The sequence below is a fragment of the Phoenix dactylifera genome, chromosome 6, assembly GCF_051530095.1.
Source record: "Phoenix dactylifera cultivar Ajwa chromosome 6, Ajwa_hap1_PhDact_Kaust_v1.1, whole genome shotgun sequence".
Classification (NCBI taxonomy): domain Eukaryota; kingdom Viridiplantae; phylum Streptophyta; class Magnoliopsida; order Arecales; family Arecaceae; genus Phoenix; species Phoenix dactylifera.
Genome location: NC_143195.1, coordinates 27,443,204 through 27,463,223, shown reverse-complemented (window position 1 = coordinate 27,463,223; position 20,020 = coordinate 27,443,204). Strand labels below are relative to the sequence as shown.

The 20,020-nt window shown below is 35.9% G+C and overlaps 2 protein-coding genes and 2 non-coding genes across 9 annotated transcripts; 3 read left to right on the top strand and 1 right to left on the bottom strand.

Moving 5' to 3' along the window:
- Window positions 1–3,395: 3,395 nt before the first annotated feature.
- Window positions 3,396–5,119, bottom strand: LOC103710394 (UPF0496 protein 3). The gene is made up of 2 exons (XM_008796087.6): window positions 4,839–5,119; window positions 3,396–4,571 (listed from the first exon to the last, which is right to left on the bottom strand). Exons 1-2 carry the CDS (start codon window positions 4,888–4,890, stop codon window positions 3,502–3,504), a joined length of 1,122 nt encoding a protein of 373 aa, XP_008794309.4. The 5' UTR covers window positions 4,891–5,119; the 3' UTR covers window positions 3,396–3,501.
- Window positions 5,120–8,802: 3,683 nt separating this feature from the next.
- LOC103710359 (rRNA 2'-O-methyltransferase fibrillarin 2) lies at window positions 8,803–15,761 on the top strand. 6 transcript variants are annotated; one of them, XR_015987937.2, is made up of 8 exons: window positions 8,803–8,961; window positions 9,301–9,599; window positions 9,764–9,859; window positions 11,623–11,700; window positions 11,813–11,989; window positions 12,629–13,765; window positions 13,989–14,056; window positions 14,670–14,739. XR_015987937.2 is itself a non-coding variant. In XM_088723532.2 (8 exons), the coding sequence occupies exons 1-7, from the start codon at window positions 8,946–8,948 to the stop codon at window positions 14,053–14,055; spliced, it is 828 nt and encodes a 275-aa protein (XP_088579658.1). In that variant the 5' UTR covers window positions 8,803–8,945; the 3' UTR covers window position 14,056; window positions 14,670–14,806. The 6 variants fall into 6 exon arrangements, 4 of the variants coding, with proteins under 4 accessions (XP_088579658.1, XP_088579660.2, XP_088579657.2 ...); XM_088723532.2 differs by having other exon boundaries at window positions 12,629–12,723; window positions 14,670–14,806; XR_015987938.2 differs by lacking the exon at window positions 14,670–14,739 and having other exon boundaries at window positions 12,525–12,723; window positions 13,989–14,024.
- LOC113462946 (small nucleolar RNA snoR60) lies at window positions 13,265–13,338 on the top strand. The gene has a single exon (XR_003386311.3). It is a non-coding gene; the product is annotated as a small nucleolar RNA snoR60 (small nucleolar RNA).
- LOC113462945 (small nucleolar RNA snoR60) lies at window positions 13,541–13,614 on the top strand. The gene has a single exon (XR_003386310.1). It is a non-coding gene; the product is annotated as a small nucleolar RNA snoR60 (small nucleolar RNA).
- Window positions 15,762–20,020: the final 4,259 nt, after the last annotated feature.

The window sequence follows — 20,020 nt, the reverse complement described above, 5'->3', positions numbered from 1 at the left end:
TGATTTTATTTAGCAAAATAAATGAGATCATGAGAGCTAATGAAAACGGAAGGAGTATTTGACGAACGATAGTGATGTTGTTATAGAGACATCTATGTAAACAACGAACAACCACGTCTCTTATTTAGTTGTCTTGCACAAAAAGTCCACTTCAAAGTCCTTAGCTAGTTACTAGAATAATTAAATTGAATAGTCAAACTAATCTTAATTTATCAAGTCAATGGAGGTATTCAACTAACAAAAGTGTTTTAAGAAATCCTAGTAGGTTGGGATATGGCAAGATTTATGTTGGTTTCATTTCACTGCTAAAACTTTACAAGGCTAATGACATCTTTCGCGACAAACTGAAATGTCATATTTCTATACTATATGAAGTACACTAGTTGACTTCAGTCAAACAAGAGTCGACCTCAAACAAAATAGAGTCGACTCTTGAATAGTCATAGAGAAAAGATAGAGAGCTAAAAAAATCATTACTTTGGCGAGTCAACCCATAGAAATCATGAGTCAACTCTAGCTAAACAAGAGTCAACCCTAGAAATAGATAAGTCAATCTTTGAACAGCCACAGTAAGAAGACAGAAAGTAGTGAAACTTAGTCTATTGAAGAGTGGGATTCTAAAAGTAACGAGGCGACACCAATCATCTGACGAGTCCACTTCTAAACTAAGAGAGCCAACTCTCCAAAAGCCACAGTAAAAAGACAGGGCACAACAAAAGCTGCAACAAGCTTGAGACAACTCTTGAAAATCACGAGTCGATTCTTAAGCGAGTTAACCCTAAAAATAGTGAGTTGACCCCTCTGCGCCTCGTAATAGTAATGACTAGTTTTTTCTATAAGTCACAGCGGCTATTTTTATCTCACAATAGCTCTTTTACCTATCTAATGATTGGGAGAGTGTTCCAACTATCTCCAAAGAGTATAAATGAATAAAAACACCCAAAAAAAAAACAAAGCTTAAGCATTACAAGAAAAAATCCATAAGAGCAAGAAAGAGAAAGAAAAAGAAGAGAGATTCAAAAAGAATATTATTCAAGAGCATTTATAGTGAGATGAATGATCATATCCTCTAAAGTTGAGAGTTGGTGAAGCGCTTTCAAGATTAATCAAAGCCAACAATAGAGTCAAGCCTCCATTTATTATTTTGTATTTATTGTCTTGAAGTTATATTCATTGTGTCTGCACTTAATTCTTTTTATATTTTGCTGTAACAAGTTTCAGGGATTGAAACTTGGAAAAAGGTTCATTCAAACCTTAAATTGAATTGAGTTGGGCCTGGGATAGGCTTGGAGAAGGTTTAGATTGATTTTTTCGAAAAATAAACTGGGTTGATTGTGAGCCCAAGTAAAACAATCGGTGTAGATTTTGGTTGATTTTCTGAAAAAATAACTGGGTTGATTATGAATCCAACAAAATAATTAGGCTATAATCTCAGAAAAGATTATAGTGAAATTCTTAAGAAAGAAGTCTTACGGAGTGGACGTAGGTACAATGTTGGTATCGAACTGCTATAATTTTTTGTATTTGCATTGATTATTTTACTTGCATTTATCTTGAGTATATTTACTCATTAGTTTGTTGCTAAAGTCTATAATCTTCTGTCAAATTTTATTCTGCTGTATTATTAGCTAAAATTTTTTGAAAAATCCAATACACATTCTTCCTCTTGGGCTGCATAGTTGGGCAACATATTTGCATCTACTAACTGTGCAGCATATGAACTTGCCTTGCAAGATTAATTAGTGAACCGAAAGATGGAATAGATTGGCTAAGCCCTAATATATGTTCTTTGATATTAATTTTAAAAATAATGTGAGGACATATAGGAGTGTGTATCAAGTTTCACATAGGCTGTGTGGAAAAATCTCAAATACTTAAAAGGATCAAGATCCAATTAATAACTTCTTGCTAGTCTTTTTAGATAAGGTATTAGATTCTTATATACACTCAAAATCAACAACTATATTAGATTATTTTCCATAATACTTCTTTCTCTCCTTTTTAGTTAAACATGGAATCCTTCTATTGGTCTAAATTATCTTGCCTAGGATCGCATACAAGGTCCCAGAGATCCGGCGAAACTATGAACTATAAAAACTAAGACCCAAGGCAGTATACCATAATGCAAGATTAAAATGACAATTAATACATAAAATTATATAAAGTGTTTTAGAAAAGAAATAGAACGTTGAATTTATATTAGCATCTCTTATTCATAAAACGAACATTAGTTATAAATTTATACCAGTGATACTAGAACCTATTTATTGTAAATGAAAAAAAAAAGATGGCTGCATAGCTTCTACACTTTTTTTTAAGGAGGTTTGAACTTATACCAATGATAATAGTATTGAAAAGTTTTTAAAGAAAAAGGGTGCATGCACAACTTCCACACTTCTCTTTAGAGAAAAAAAAAAGAAGGTATTTGAAAATACCTCATACTTTATTTTGTCTTCCAATATCCCCTTTTTTTTACATTTTACAGATCGCATGCGCACATAATTCTCTAATTTAGACTCCTGCATATATGGCAAGTCCTATCAATATATACCTGATAGAGAAAATATTAGATACCTCAACCTCAAATCAGATCCCCTTTTACCACGGATGTAAGCCAAAGAAAATTATCTCGGCTACAACCGAGCAGTCAACAATCCAATATGAACTCATCGGCCCTAGTTGAATAGTCGATTGACCATAGAGTCATCGGCCGAGCATGATAATTGCCACAAGTCGACAAGGGCTAACAGTCTCAACAATCGACAGCCCTGCAGTTTGCAGTCGCGACGACATCACATTCTATGCCCCATTAGCGCACTTTGCCACCCACATGAACTAGCACCTACACTGCGGTTGTACCACTAGCCACTATCTAGCCATCATTACACGCCACGTCGGCGTATGTAATGACAACCGGCTTAAGAGGAGTAACCTGGAGAACCTCAGGTATGCAATATATATACATACAACCTCCAGAGCGATCCTTTGCTGAAACTCTCTTTCTTTCTTACTGTTGTTCTGTTGTTTTGACTTAGGCATCGAAGGATCCCCACCGGAAACTCTTCGGTAAGCGGACTTCTTGTAAACCACCCAGCAGAGGAGACCAGCACCCAACACCTCAATCAGCCTACTCAGTTTACCTCCAGCCGACCTCAGGATCGTTCAAGCTGCACTTCCATCCCGGCCCGAATTCCATGGCAACAATACCAACCTGTCTACATCACCCAATTCCATTTATCTAAACCAAGTATTCCACATTCATATCACAACGCTCAGGTTTTTGAGGTCCGTCGAACAAAAGATCCCGTCAAATTAATGGAGAATGCTGAGCCATGGGTGCCTAATCATTTGCTCAGCCAACTACATCAGATATATAGCTGGATATTCAACAGCTACAGAGAAAAAGATGCAAGTTTTCTTATTATATATATAAAATTAATACAAGTTTTATTTACATTATGTGTATATATGCAACTTGAATAAAGCCGCAGTGCAATGGCCTTAGCCTCTACCTGCCACCAAAACTTCTTTCATCACGAGGCTTCTAGCCTTGTTGATGGTCATGAAGCAGAGGTACAAGTGTTCCTCAAGCTCATCCAGCTGCTGATTGAAGCTTGCGTCGTTCTTCCGTATCTGGCGCACAACCTCCTGGGTCAGCCGCCGCCGGCCGCCATCGTGCCGCTCGCAGCACAGCCTCAGCAGCGCAAGCAAGTGCTCGACCTCGTCGTGCAACCGAGCCACCAGCCGGCTTATGGTGTCCAGTTCTCGATTCAAGATGTACGTCCCCTTCGCTGCTGCATCGAACTGGGCCAGCACGCGAGCTAACGACCCAGCGGAAGCCAACCAGGGGGGAGCTGACAGAAACGTCGGCAAAGCTACGACGGCGACCAAAGCATGCAAGGCCATACAAACACCAAGCGCCGATGTTGAAGCGGTGAGGACGATGAGGAAGATGGCTAACCCTCGTTTCAGGTGGTTGATGCATCGTAGCTTCGCTCTCGCCTTCTTGCGGCTTGACTCGAGCCTCTTTAGGAGGTTCGCAGAGCCATCTTGCACTGCTCGGAATTGGCATTGAGATGAGCCCAACGAGTCAAAAGGACCGAGGGTCTTGGAGAGGTCGCCGAGGTAGGGATCAATGGCTTGAAGGCTGAGTCTCGATTGGCCACTGGAGATGAGGGAATTTAGTGTGGCCTTGAGCGGGCGGTATCGGAGACGAAGTTGCTCGATTTCCTTCAGGAGGAGGCCGCAGAGGAGGGAGGCATTGGCGGTCTCGGCGTAGTAGTCAGAGAGGAGGACATGGGTCTCAGGGTGGCCGTGCCTTCGAACATGGGAAAGGATTCTGGTGACCGTGGGTTGGTCGGGATCCAGGAGGTGCTCTGCGAAGAGGCGGTCGGAGGGGAGGCGAGCGGCTGCACTGCTTTCCCTCGGCTTCAATGCTGCACCATGGGCTAAGGTAAGATCCAATACGCGTGCCCAGAATTCGATGTAGGACTCGGTGCGAAAGGTGTTCGCATACTCCTCGCAGAGGTTGAAGCTTGCGGACGAGATCGGTGCCCCAGCTTCACATTTGCCTGATAAGAGATTGAACATATATATTTTAGTATGAAGTGTTTGAGTTATGAATAAACAATCTTTGCTTCTTAACAAAGTGCTGAAGTTTTGTCAAATACGAAACATTCTTTTATATAAGAAGAATGGATCAATATATATTCCGGAGTGATCCATGCTATTTAGTTGCATTCATGGTTTAAAAATACGTTCAACCCTATATGGCATCAATATTATTTGTCATTTTAATTTTTTGTTGATTCAGAAAAAGAACTACGGAGTAGGCATACCTCTTCGAGCTTGGTGTTTGCAGCTGCGAAAAATGCTGAACTTCATATGCATTTCTTCTTTCTATATACAACGTGATAAGAGCTATGAAGAAACAATGGATAGCATGAGAAAAAGGTGGTGTACTAAAAGGTGAAAAGAAGAGAGGAGATAACGAGAGAGATGCTCTTATACAAAGAGAAGCCTTCTTTCAAGCGTAAGTGCAAGCTTCAAGGTTCAGTTAAGAGCTCTCTCCTGAGTAGCCTTTCGGTTTAAGGCTAATTAAGGCCCTGGGAAAGCTTAGATTTCCCTGTCATGATGACGCTTGAATGCTTATAAAGCCCGAGACTTGGAGGAATGGCCAAGGTTTGGTGGAAGCTTGGAAGGAAGGCCAAAGAGTGGCACGTACTCAAGGGGAACCTGTGGTTGATCTCCGAAAGTTTTGTGGCTGAGGGAGAGTATGGGGTTGTGGGACCTCCACGTACGTGAGATTCATTTGTTGTATGTTAAAGCAGGGCCGTGGGATCAATTATGAGTGGCCAGAAGGTGGTGGTACAATATATATTGGGTGTCCGCTAGCTGTGCGTGCCCGGATACGGTTCATAATTTTCTCCGTTTGATCTTGTGGATAGATTTGGTGCAAACGTGTCACATGTAGGGGGTGACGTGTGGCTGCGATGATCTTTGTGGAACCCACTGGTACCATCCAGGGAAAGCATCATCAGATGACCAAGGAACGGTATCTTGTAGAAACAAACATTTCATATTTTTAAGAATAAGAATTTTTTTACTGATTTTGTGTAAAGAAATTCTATTTCTCTGATTGAAGTGTCTTCAGAAGAAATTGTACCCTGCACCACCACACAATGCCAATCATGCGCCTTGATTCCTACGAGTCTCACTTATCATGCGCTCGTTTCGATCACGATTTATTTCTTTGGTACACTATTGTTGATGTGGTGCACGGTATAATCTCTTTAAAGAAAAAGGGACAGAGATAAAAATACATGGCATGCATAAAATAAAATTTAAAAAAATAGATGAGTATGGATAAGCCATTACTTTATGATTGTAATCCTATTTAATCTTATATAGCACTAATTTTTAAGAAAAGTAAGTGGCTATACCGACATGCTATTGGCTTACCTAATATTTATATATTTTTTTGCATCTGACTAATATCCAAATCCATGTTATATTCATATTATATCCTATATGGATATTAACTTATATCCATACTATATCTAAATTTTCACTAACTAATTTGTATTCATATCCATTTAAATCAATTATAGATCTGAATTTTTATATCTGAGTAATATTTATATTTGCATCCATATTTACCTCATAAAAATAGATGTGCATATGGATATATTGATATCGAATCTATATCCATTAATTTTCAGCCCTATCTAGTAGCCCTTGTGAGAAGAAATATTAGTTAATAAGGCATAGGTAGCAACGTACTTGAGTTGGAGCATTTTCCATCAATTTTTTTTTAAAATTCCATACTCTAGCATATAGTTTTTACTTAAAAATATTATGTTATATAAAAAAATAGTGACTATGACAAATATCAGCTATTCTTTTTTGCATTATAACAGCCATGCATTATGATAAAAAAAAAAATATTCTAGAAAATAGTCACCCTTCAAATTCACAATGTCAACATATATTACTCTAGTATTCTACATGTGGAAGGTTTTAATTTTGTTGTGGGAAACAGAGATAAAGATAGAAGCGGGCTACGCCCTTGGACCTCCATTTCTTTTATTTCCTTCTCCCAGGGCAAAGATTTATAGGAAATCTTATTTATTTTATTCATTCCTCTTCTTTTTAATTCTAATAGTTATAATGCACCTGACTACTGGTAAAAAATTTAGCTATAGACTAAACTTAAAATATTTGTTTTAAAATATTTTAGATACTGATTAAACTTTACAAGATTTTATTATGTGAAACTTATTATTCTTTTTCATAAAATTATTTAAGATTTGTTAGATATATTATGCTAGTCTGTTTATTTGATATATCATGAAGAACTATAAATTCAGACTTTTAGAATCACGGAATCCAACTCAAGAAGAGTTTTCCTGGTCTCTCAGCCTTCTCAGAGGCTGACACTATTAGGATTTTCTTGTAAAAGTTTGGAGAGAAATCTAATTAGAACCATTATCAAAATTATGAATTGAAAATTTTAGCTAGCTTTTATATAGTGTAAGGATTATAATTTCATTGAGAATATTTTTATTATATGTACTTTCAATTAGAAAAAGTCCAGCTACAAAAGACATCTAAGCTGTAGAAAAAAAGTAAAGGCATGAAATTTTTTTGACATTATAATACTAAGACGTCCTTTAGAAAATTTTAGCTATAAAGAATATGAAAATAAAGTCCTATTACAAAAACTTCTGTCGTAGTAAAGATAGTAGGAAGCCTTTGAAACTCCTACGATGTTTGTTATGATTTTGTTTAACTTTCATATCCATATGGAGGGGTGCATCAAACCCCATCTTTGTTGAGTCTTTGGCAATCCATTCTTCCAAGTTAGTGATCCAAGGTGATGGTGGCGGGCATGTGTATAAATGTAAACAAAAAAAAAAGCCAACCATAAATGAGAGAAATTCATAAAAGTTTTGTTTTCAAATCCTTGATAATATGTTGTTAGAAAATAGCCAAGGTCAATGATATTTCTCAAAAGAGAAATAGCCAAGATCATCCTATATATGAAAGTAGGGGAGCCAATCTCCAGTTGGATTTGTTTACCTAGCTTGGCTCGACCACCCATGTTAGGTCAGGTTCGGATCAAGATCCCTCATCCCATCAGGTCATAGGGGTATATATATAATAAAATTTTTTGAAATTATATATTTTATACTTATATAGTGAGTGGTAGGATCCATTAGATATTGAACCAATCCTTGTGACTAAAAGAAAAAACAATCAAGAATGATTGGGAATATTTGTGTTGTTAATGTACTCATTGTTAATATTGTTAATTGTGAAAAAAAGTTGATTATTCAAAAAACCAAACAATATTTTTTAGTATCCATGTAACAGAAAACCTAGAATTAGGACCATCGTGCGAATTGGCTATAGTTAGGTTCAAATCAGGTACTTATGATCTATTAGTGAGTTCTATTAGGTGCAGGTCGGCAGTCCAAGGCAATTCGAGCTCATATATTAAGATTCTAGCTTGAAAACAACCCAACCTATCAATTGCCGCTCGTAACTAAAAGCATCAAGAAGCATTAGTAACATCAAAGAAGTAGCGTGCAATAACTCTAGTCATCAAACTTGGGTTCCAATGGTACTTGTCATGAAGTAGGGATTCAAAAGGCCTGGGCTCTCACTTCGACCCCCATATATATAAATCACCGATTTTTCAAGCAGTAGCTCTGCCTATTCGACACCTAAGCTTCAATTAGGTGAGAGTGGGATGGGCATTGGGTAGAGGGAAGAAATAACTCTGGATCCAATGTGTAAAAGGGTATGAATTCTACTGGGTGTTATAGCTCTTCAGCCACCATGTCTATTAGTGAAGCCTTTCACACCCTCGTAGCAGGCTGTTGGCCACCATAAAAAGAATTGGAGGCTTTCAAATAACTAAGCGATGGTTGCCGGAGCTCATAGCTGATATATGTTAATAAAAAAAAATTAGAAAACAAAACATTCTGCAAGGCTCTTGGCAGCTGAGTCTCACCATTACAGAGTATCTCACTCATATAGTCTATAAAAAAGAAGGTCATTCAATCAGCGACACTATTTCTCTTTCTTTAGATGTCTTTGATCTCAAACAAAATGCAGCCACCTGCTAAGCTTGAGATGTTGAGGTTTACAAATTGAGTCGTTATTTAGCGTAGTAAAATATCTTATGAATAAATTTGCCATTTGGTTTACATATGACGTGGAACTTTAAAATGTTCCACCAATTTTATTTTCTTTTCTTTTTTAATAAAATGGACCGAGAATTTTTGACCCGCCTTGAACCCGACCAAACGCCGATCATGCCGGCCGAAACCCTAAACCTCTGAACCCTAGTTTGTCAGCTATAATTTTGCCGCTTCCACAAAAGCTCCAAAAGTTTCTCCTCCCTCTGCACTGCTCCGTCTTCGATCCGAGCTGCGGAGATGAGACCCCCAAGAGGCAATGCCCTTCTCCCACGGCTTTTCCTTTCATTTTGCCTTCAAACCCTAGGCTCTAAATCTTTTTCACTCTCCGCCCTCCGAGTCCCAAGTCCAAATCTTGCATTCGCAACCCTGTTATGTCGACCAAGATCCGAGCTTTATATAGACGTGATTCGATTTTATCTTCGACTCAAAGCTTTTTTCTGTTGCTTGCCTTTTGTTAGATTTTTCTAGGAAACCATTTTTTTTTCTTTTTTATTCTAAAAGATTACTGGGTTTTAGTTTTTAATTAAGTGGTAAAAATGAAACCTTTCATTCAGTTTTCTGTGTGTTACCTTAATTGTTGAGGTATTCTCAGGTGGTGGTCGCGGCGGCGGCTTCAAGGGCCGGAGCGATGGTGGTGGGGGCAGAGGACGAGGGAGAGGTGGTGGAGGCCCTGGTGGGCGAGGCGGAGGCCCTGGGAGAGGCCGACTTGGCGGCCGGGGCGGGGGAAGGGGCAGGGGCCGAGGTGGTGGAATGAAGGGTGGGAGCAAGGTCGTCATCCAACCCCACAGGCATGACGGGGTGTTTGTGGCCAAGGGGAAGGAGGATGCCCTCTGCACGAAGAACATGGCGGCGGGTGAGTCTGTGTATGGCGAGAAGCGGATTTCAGTTCAGGTGATCGATCTCTCTGTTCTCCGTTTGTTTTTGGTGCTTGGGAGTAAAAGTTCTTGGTTAAAGCTCGTATTTTTGGTTTGATTGCGTAGATTTTATCGGATTTTACCTGGTTGGGGATTTGTGTTGGCATGTATTGATTTCTAAACTTGGTTTCTAATTTCTAGAATGAGGATGGAACCAAGGTGGAGTACCGGGTATGGAATCCATTTCGCTCGAAGCTGGCAGCGGCTATTCTTGGTGGTGTTGATAACATTTGGATTGTAAGCATTCCATTTCTTATTGTTGAGTTGGCTTTTGAGTTTTTGTTGATTTGCACGTGCATGTCTGAGTTGTTGTTTTTATTGCAATGGAGATGGACTAATTTGGTTGCATGATAGATAAGAAGTTGCATAGCCTCGGATGGACCAATTTTAATTATTTTGTAGGACTGGATAAACATGTTTTCAATAAATGAAGATAATTCCAAAATATTCTAGAGTAGTCTAGGATTGTTAATCATGCTAGATACCTAGCTGATTCCTTTTAACATCTCCATTACGTAGCTAAAGTAATTTATCATACCAAATGACATAACATAACTAATTTATATGAGCCAGAAAACATAGTACAGAGATCCACACTATTATGCTATGCAGATAACTAGTTGGGACAATATGTATTGTAGATAGGTATGGTATGGATGGACACCCTAGGCCTTGTTTCTTGTTTCTTCAAAACCATCTTAAGCACCCATTCATTCAGTTTCATTTCATTTCTTTGTATTGTGTATTTTTCTCTAGGGGCCGTGAATGATAAAGTGAGAAAGAGGAGCTTTGGCTCCATTTTATGGTTTAGCATTTTATTAAATAATATATAAGAATAATATTTAATGATGGGATAAGAAGGAGCCCATGTTGTATGAAAATTTAATCATGTACCCATACCAAGCATAGAAGGAGATATGAATAAGGTTATCATATCCATGAAGACATGTATATTAATGTTTACAGTTATATAAATATGGAGGTTCGGTTTTGTTCAGGGCTTCATTCCATATTATTTTTGGTTAGGACCAGTTTATTTTATGGTTTTGTCTGGAACCCTGATATGCAAATTCGCATGCATGCATTTCCATTGTACACTTGGACCAAGAAACATTACTAGTTCATAGAAAATGAATATCATTAGTTACCAAATATGGTAATGAGTCCATTAGATTTTATGGTTTTCAGGAGACATGCTGCAAGGTCCCTTTTTCTTCTTGCTGTTGTATGTTGTATTATCTAGACACATGCATCCAGCTATTAAAAGTAGTGTTGGATATGTGTTAGACACCTGGATGCTTATCAAATTTTTATTTGCAGCTTTTAAAAAATGGGTAGAGTTTAGACTACTAATAAGAATGAGTTTTTTTGCTTCTTAGAGATTGGTCAAGAATGTAGGTGTTTAAATGATTTTGCAAAATGTTGTTTTGCTGAAATGATAAAATCATCGAGAAATTTGGATGAGAATCATGCATGTGAGGACTTCAACGAATAATATCTTTTAACTTTTCTTGTATGTAATTTTTAATTATATTTTAGTTAAAATTATTTTTCTTGCATGTTCCCTTATCTTCTTTTTCCTCTTGTCAAGTTAGACACTTGCACACATTCCAGATCTGATTCTTGAGTCTGTTCCATCACATACCGGTTTTATGTGGTTAATAACTGGAATTATATGCATGTATATGCATGGATGGATGTGTGCATGAAGGTATGTCTATATGCATTCTTGTTTTTGCATACATGTTTGACTGCAATGGTATAGTTGCTTTAACACGTGGAATTTTGCTTCAACTTCTGCCTAGACTGTTATGCTATTATCTTTGAGTGCTGAAAGCCACAACAACCTGTTGCTCTGTTCTTGCAATGAGGTTATTTTTACTTCAAAAGTGCTTTCTTCTCTTGTTTTGCCCCCTATTTTGTTTTCTAATTAAGCAGTTTGCTATATGTTTTCTAAAACTCTCTTACGCTATCCTGATTTTATTTTCATTTAAATTAAGGCTCCAGGGACTCGAGTTCTCTACCTTGGAGCGGCATCGGGGACTACAGTATCTCATGTTTCTGATATTGTTGGGCCTGTAAGTTACTTTTGCCGCATGTGCTGCTCATTTTATAGTTCTCTTTTATAGGAAAGCAATCATTTGGAATTGCTAGATTTTGTGTTGCTTCTCATTCTAGCTTGCTTGGCAGACTGGAGTGGTCTATGCTGTTGAATTTTCACATAGAAGTGGAAGAGACCTTGTAAACATGGCGAAGAAGCGAACAAATGTTATCCCAATCATTGAAGATGCTCGGCATCCTGCTAGATACCGAATGCTGGTTGGAATGGTTGATGTTATATTCGCAGATGTTGCTCAGCCAGATCAAGTATGTATTCTTGTATGCTATGTTGTTTGTCTAGCAGGCTTTCTCTAAGGTGTGTCTGTATATATGTAACTATATCTGTCTAATGGTAATGCCACATATATATGCTGTAAAACCATTCTATCAGCCTGTGTATTTCGTTGTCTTCCATTTCAGTTTTTGAACTCTTCTATGCCTTACTTTGAATATTGTACTATTACATAAGCACATACATTATATGCATTCATCAGTACTATAATCAATAGATTTTAGAATATTATATGCTTGATTATACCTTACAAGCTACTTGTATTCATATCAAGATAGGTATCAGTATACATGTAGTCTGGGTACTGATACACATAATCTGTATGCATACTTAAACTTAAGCATACATGCGCATATTTGTGGGTGTCAAACTCAAAAGCCAATGTGACTTTATGATGTTTGGGCTTTATGTTGAAACCTTTCTTTTTTTAATAATTTCATGCATTAACATAAGTACAATGTTTGATATTGAGAACATTAACCATGTTTTCATCCTACGTTTCCTCTACAGTGTTCAGTTATGGTTCTTCCTTTTTCCACCAATAACAAGGTCTGTCTATTTTCATTTCTCAAGGTTTCCATTTAACACTTACTGCAGTTCATTTTGGTGCAAAGGCAAGGTTGCAGGCTTTGGTGCAATGGTGTGGTTGCTCCATTGTGACATGGTGCCACAGATTTGAAACACGGAAACAACCTCTCCGCACATGGGGGTGAGGCTGCGTACCTTTGTGCCTCCCCAGACACCACAGTGGCAAGAGCCTCGGGCACTGGGATGTCTTTTTTACTTCAGTTCATACTAGCCTTTATGCATTGCCCTGAGCACATATCATAGTCTTGACTACTAAAATCATATAACTACATCCAGTAGCTCAGGAAGCAGCTTTGTGCTCTTCTAGGACTTGCTCTAGGTGCTATTGGGTTCTATACTAAAAGTGGAAAAGCAATTACTTTCAAATTAGTAATTGTGAGTTATCAAGTATTATGACCATGACTCTAAGAAAAGCAACGAAATACTTTTCTAGTTTGATTTGTTTACAGTAGATAACATCATTGTATATGTATTATTTTTAATTCTTTTGCTGCAGGCATTTGATTGTGCGTTTGAATGAAATTCAGTTGAGTGGCTGCGAATTTTTTATGTTTTAGTGTTGTTCATGATAGTCCATGTCTATGTAACTTTCTATATTCTTTTTCTTGACACTCATGATTTCCCATGTATGCTAAACTTTTTATATTCTTTTTCTTAACATCAAGCATAGAATGAATAACTCAGATTCCCCTTCAAGACGTCAAAATGGATGATGCAAGTTCAAGTTTTGGATGCGCATATGATTTCACTCTCCCCCCAATATCATATTATGCATATCTCCTTTTTTATTAAATTTTACCTAAATGTTTTGACATTTTGTCATGTTTGTCTGATGATTACTCAAATTCACATGACAATACTATGATTTTTTTTGTTGATCCTTTATTTATATGTTTTTTGATGTCATTTTTTCCTATTCTTTTTTTTAATGTGATGTCAAGCATATGATGAAGTACTCGGATTCCCCTTCAAGACATCATACTGGATGATGCAAGCCCGAGTTTCTGATGCACATATGCCACCATTTCAAGTTTTTTCATCAGATGATTCATTATCATGCTCTCCATATTAGTGCATGGGTTCTTATCTGTATATTTTTTCTGGCATTTGGCAAAAGGTTATTACTTGATCTTCTTTACTGGAGCCACGGCATTAAGTAAAAGGTTATTACTTGATCATCGTTAACTTTACAAGAAGCCTGACCAACAAGCCTTTGTTAACAAAATGTGTTGCGGATTTTTTACTTCCAACTGATTTGGGGATGCATTGATGTTTGGGCGTGTCTGCTCTTGGATGCTTTGTTCTTTTGGCTCTGGCCTCCATATTCAAAGTGTACAAATTTCTTGAACATTCGTGCTTGTGTTCAAACTTTAGTTTCGTTTACAGGCAAGGATGTGGCACTGAATGCATCTTATTTCTTGAAGAACGGTGGTCATTTTGTGATATCAATTAAGGTACTGTGCTCATCATTTAGTTTAGGCGGAACATTTAGATTGATGCATCCAATAAAGATGGTTCTGATGGAAGCCAGATGCTTTTGATTTATAGGCATTGTTTCCTGATTCTTTGTTGCTACTGTTTTATATATATACATATATGCAAATAAAAATTTCATGGTTACTTCACTGGCTATTCTTCAAACTAACCCTGGATCATTGAGTTATATTCATAGTTTATCTGAACAACAAAAATTTTATGAATTAGTTGCTAATACATTTACAAATTTTTGATAAACACTTCTTTCAAAGTTACATGTTAAATATATCTTATGCTTTTATTATTGCTAGTGCAGCTGTGACATTTTATTCTTGTTGCCAGTTCTGTGCTTGGTTTTGAATAAATAATATATGACATCGATAACTTGCATTATATATTTCTATTGTTCTTGAAAATTGTTAATTTTCTCTCAAAAGTTTTGGCCAATTCTCTGCATTTTGTTTTGATTTTTTCAATTATTTTGTGACTGAAACTATTCTTTAATTTCCAACTAGTGATATGCTTAGTAATAATCGAGTAAGCAACTTGAGTTACAATGGATGTCTCACAATCTCTGTATGTTTTCTTTAGGCCAACTGCATTGACTCGACAGTGCCAGCTGAGGCAGTCTTTGCGCAAGAAGTGAAGAAACTACAAGCAGAGCAGTTCAAGCCAGCAGAGCAGGTTACTCTCGAGCCTTTTGAGCGAGATCATGCCTGTGTTGTTGGTGGATACCGCATGCCAAAGAAGCAGAAAGCGGCCTCCTAGAGGTTTTTTTGGTTGGGAATCACTGCTTCACGATTAGCTGCATGCAGTAAATTATGGATATTGGATTGGTTGATACTGATACTTCTTCCTAGTGTTGTCTGTGTCACTGTTTCATTTTCAAACACCAAAATGGAATCAGGATATACTGATTTAGTTTCAGAAATAGTGCTCAACCCCTTGGCAGTGTTGTTGCATTTAACATCTTCATGCATCCCATTACTTAAAAATGTGCTGCATTGAAATTTAAATTCTTATGCTGTCTTGGGGTGTCTATTTCCAAATTTCAAATGGCACTAACATAGCGCTGTTCGAAGTGCTTGAGAACTGGAACAAGTCCATCTTTCAATTAAGCTTAATGTCTCTTAATGACAAGATGATTAATTCTAGCACGTTCAGTTATGTTTTCTCTGTATTTAGCTAGGATTTTTATGAATGAGTAATTTGTTTGTTGATTTCTCATCGAGGACAATCCTCCTTGCCAGGGAAATTTCATCTGGAGAAGACAATATAGCAGTTTGCTTATATTGTTAACTATAAGAGTTAAACAAAATACCAAAAGAATCAGAGTTAAGCAGTTGCAAAAATCTTCATGTACTGTAGTTGCTTGAGTAAAATCTTAGGTTGCAGTAATCTTCATGAGCTGCTCGTTTGGAATATCTAGCCAATTTTTTTACTATTTTCAGTAAAAAGCCAGCACATCAGCATGTAGGTGGTAGATTGGTGATATTATAGGTAACGATAGGAGAACCAAAGCATCCAAAAAGATCAGTAAAACATATGTACATCAAGCTTTCTTCTATGGAGGACTCAGCTTCAGGATTGAATATTTTTTTGTAAGTGCTAGCCTCCTTTTGTAGATCATCGAACTTAGTCATTAAATTTTTGTATCTTGATGGTAAAATTTCATGATCCCATTTGAGAGTGCCAAGCTCCACTTCGAGATTTGTTTGATTATTATAAATCATTTAATATAAATATTTGTAATATTTTTTGTCTCCAAAATTAAAATTCTCAACCTCAAATCCAAAAATTTTTCTTCAATTTTTTAATACCTAACAGCACAGTATCTTCTTCGGATTCATCTTGTTCCAATCGCAACATCCCCACGCCCTTATAATTTCAGAAATATTGTCATACTCTCCTAAAACAATGTCCACAAAAGATCTAAACAATACATAATCCCTCACTTTGATGCCACAAACCAGTGCGCTGGCCTACCAATCCAGCATTAGTCTCGGTGAAATTTTAATTAAATCCCTATCTGCAATCAAATATAAAAAATAAATCAAATATATGGTACAAAAAATGCGATGAACAAATATTCAACAGCTGCTTTTACCCAAATAATGTAAATAATTGGTTCATAAAATTCAAAATCAAAATATACAAACGATTATTCATATGTACCAGATCAAAGAGAAAGCAGCCATTAAGTCAAAAGTATCAGTATAAAGATCATGCGAAAAAACAAAAAAGCACAAAATCTGGATCATCAAGATATTATAATGTAGCTTTATAAAAAAAATAGTGGATAATGTTACCAACAAAGGAAAAAAATTTGATAATCGTATTTTTCAATATGTGTACACATGCAAAATAAATTGAGGTATTTTTTTTATGCTAGGGTGCGAACCAGCCAAAGCAGTGGACCTTGAAATCATAGAAGAACAAAATTAATAATAAAGCAAAACTACCCTTATAAAATAAAAAATAAATCTCCTTTAATGTAGAAGAATAAATTTATATGTCTGTCCATCCTCTCCACTTATTATTCCATCTTCTTATTTGGAAATGAGGGCTATAATATCTGTGTTGATATTCCAATATCATATCAAGCGGTATGTTTAGAGGTATCAATGTAGTGCCTAACTAATACCAAGACAAACTGATATATTGGTTGGTACTAGATTAAGAGTATTGGAAGGACAACTTTTGAATTACTGAGAATAAATTAACTAGCATCCAGTAGCAGGTCAAATATAGTCAAATCTAGAAAATAATTTTGCCTAAGATATATGTTCTAGGGTCTAGCAAATTGTAGCTCAACAAGATTGGTAGCATGGGGGCCATAAGTGGCTTCTAACATGTTAGGGTTCACTTAGGCGTACCGAATAGATTAATATAGGTTTAGATTAGCTGGAAAAGATCAAGTACCTCAAAATAAAGTATCTTCTTTATTCAACCATCTTTATTTAAAAAAATCACACTCAAAGCCATTCAAGTATGTCCCCAATCTAAACTATACCCCTCACACTTTGTTCTCTGTCCATAGACAACCTTGCTAATAATTGATTTCAATTAGTGTAGATATGATTGTATAAGTTTGAGCTTCCACAGCAATTTTACAATTCTCTATTTTTAATTTTAACTATTTCATGTTCATGTCCACTTAGATTGGTGTTAACTTACTGAAATGGCAATTTGGGGGCATCACATATGCCATTCCACTAGCAAATTTGTGGTGAACTAACTAAGCTTTGCAAAGGGCTTGAGATCACAACTTCTTAGGAATATAGCCATTTGCCAAAGTGCAACTCATGATCTAGCCCATTGCTTTTCTCTTTTCTTTTTTAATTCTCATGGCTGATAATGGTGGTGAAGGTGGAGATCTATGAATCATATTATTATTATAATAGCATATCAAGCAATAAAAAGATTTGCCCTTGGGGAGCGAGAGAATGGTAGATCTTGTGATTTAAATGCAATATATGTAGTTTTGAAATTTATTCAGCAGATAAATATCTAATGGTCAGGATTAGTTGCTTTATACTTAAGAAAAAGATCCTAATTTCTTCATTCGCATTTTTTATTGCTTTTATTTTTCTTGCCTCTCATTCTATGTGCGTTTCTCCTTGCATATCACCTGTTTCTGCGTTTGTGTCTTTTCTCATATTTATTGCCCCCTTTCTTCCGATAAACTTTTGTCGTTTATGAAAGCAAACCTACTTTCCCAATTTTTTCTACTGGGTTCTTTTTCTTCTCTTATTTCTCTCTTTACATCTCTCCTTGTTCGCATCACCTATTTCTCTTTGTTTCTCTTCTCGGATAAATCGCCACTTTCATAAACTTTGTGCTCCAAGAAAGAGATCCTTTTTCGTCAACTTATTCTCCTTAGTTCTTTTTCCTTTCTTGCTTCTCTCTCTAGATGTATCCTCTTGCATATGCTACCCCCATCTAAATCTACTTCTCTCCTTTTGTGTCTCTTTGTAGTCTCTCTATTTGAACTTTTGATCTTTAGATCTTATTTCATTCAAGTTAGAGAATGACAATTGATAATACTCGATGTTAGACAGTTGTGAGGCATCTCTTTCTGTCTGATTTTGTGATTCTCTTTCATTCATCTTTGGTGAGATATGGATGGCAATTCAAAATCCTTGTTCCCTTGGTTTCTTCGGCACAACAACAACGACGCTCGAATTCAACATGAGTTTTGCGTTACATCACTAGCAAATCAGGTAAGAAATTAGGGTTTCATAATATTTTTTATCTTAATCATAGAATTTTATTATAATTTTTATGGTATATTTTGAATCATGTGGGTTAGAGTAAGTCGTTAGTCTAACTTGATGGTAGGATAATAATTTCTACCTATCAATAAGCTGGATTCAATTTTTTCCATGTTGGTATTACTATTATAGCAAAGAAACTTCACCTAAAATTGGTTGATGTAGGGGAAAGGGGAAAAGGGTAGGGTGATAAGCTTTGACATCACTGAAAATAGTTATATGCATGATCTTCATCTTGGTTGAATTCTCAACCAGGACACCAGTTATTAGTCATTAAACCATAACCATTATGATTTATATGAAGTAACGGCTCTTATTGTAATGGAATATAAATCTACATATACTAAAATGTAGCCGATGACTAATAATGTATCACCAACAAATTTTTACTTGAATCTATTTTTTCTAATATTACCCTACTGCTAAGTGTTGGGTCCAATATATAAAAATTATAAAATTTCACCATTCTGTATTTATAATTTAATATTTCATCAGCTGTGAGACAACAAAGATATTTAAATATTACACCATTTTATAGGTTTTCTACCTTCCATTTTTGTTAGACAAATTGACAAAACGGCTCATACTACTCTTCCCACTAGATAATCTAGACATAAAATCATTTCAATATTCTTGCTTGTATTGCCTTTATAATCGACATCTTGTTTACAATAATAATATTAAAAATAAATAAATTTTAAATGATTTTCAACTTTTGCCATGTGTTTAATATTATTTGTGTAATTTATATAATTTTTTATTAATAAATTTAATAAATAAATAAATATTGAGAATGAGTTTTTTCTAGCTGGTGCTTAAATGTGTAGTGCATCTACAAAAGAATGCATATACTTTCACCAGTACATATAAGGATAGCAATTTATGATCCGATCTGTTAACTCGACTCACGAACGATTTGCTTTCAGCAGGTTTGGATTTGACATAAATGGGTTTGGGTTGTAAATGGGCCAACTCGTCTAAATCTGTTATTAAATGAGTTGGATTTAAATTTAAATCTTTAACTAATTTAACATATTTTGACTTATTTAATAATTAGATCGGATTATGACCTAATCTGTTTAACCTGTTTAAATCCTATTTAACCTATTTAACCTATGTAACCCGATATGCTTAACCTGTTTAACCTGTTTAAACCCATTTAACTAGCTCAAAATCTATCTAACTCGTTCAAGCTGTTTAAACTATTTAATAAATGGATTATGTGGGTCAAGTCGAGTTACCTGTTTAATAAACAAGTTAGATTCAGATTTAAAATTTTGACATGTTTAATAAATAGGTCAGGTTTGGGTGGATTATTTTTTTCACATCCAACTCGACCCATATCTGACCTGACTCGACTCAATTACCCACCTGTATATGTAACATTTCTAATACAATTCTTATCTTATATTTATTGAATAATCTATCTTTTGAACATGGTAAAAATTTAATGGCAATTACCTGTGAAGTAAGAAAAAAGAAGTTGATGGGTGTAGTTTCATCTTTCATAAATATTTACACAAATAAAGATCTAGTAAAATACATATCTTTGTCATTTTATTGAAAAATATTACATCTTGCGATGGCCTATGATATTTTATTAAATCCAACAGGATTTTAATCCACTAGTTTTTTGTTTTTTTTAATTGCTAATAATTCTCTTTTTTA

Excerpts from the sequence above, each read along its gene's own strand:
- LOC103710394 (XM_008796087.6), bottom strand. The coding sequence starts at position 4,890 with ATGCATATGAAGTTCAGCATTTTTCGCAGCTGCAAACACCAAGCTCGA. Across the intron at positions 4,572-4,838 it reads CAAACACCAAGCTCGAAGAG|GCAAATGTGAAGCTGGGGCA; the intron begins GTATGCCTACTC and ends ATCTCTTATCAG.
- LOC103710359 (XM_088723534.2), top strand. Across the intron at positions 9,600-9,763 it reads AGAAGCGGATTTCAGTTCAG|AATGAGGATGGAACCAAGGT; the intron begins GTGATCGATCTC and ends TCTAATTTCTAG. Across the intron at positions 12,002-13,993 it reads CAGATCAAGTATGTATTCTT|GATGTGGCACTGAATGCATC; the intron begins GTATGCTATGTT and ends TTTACAGGCAAG.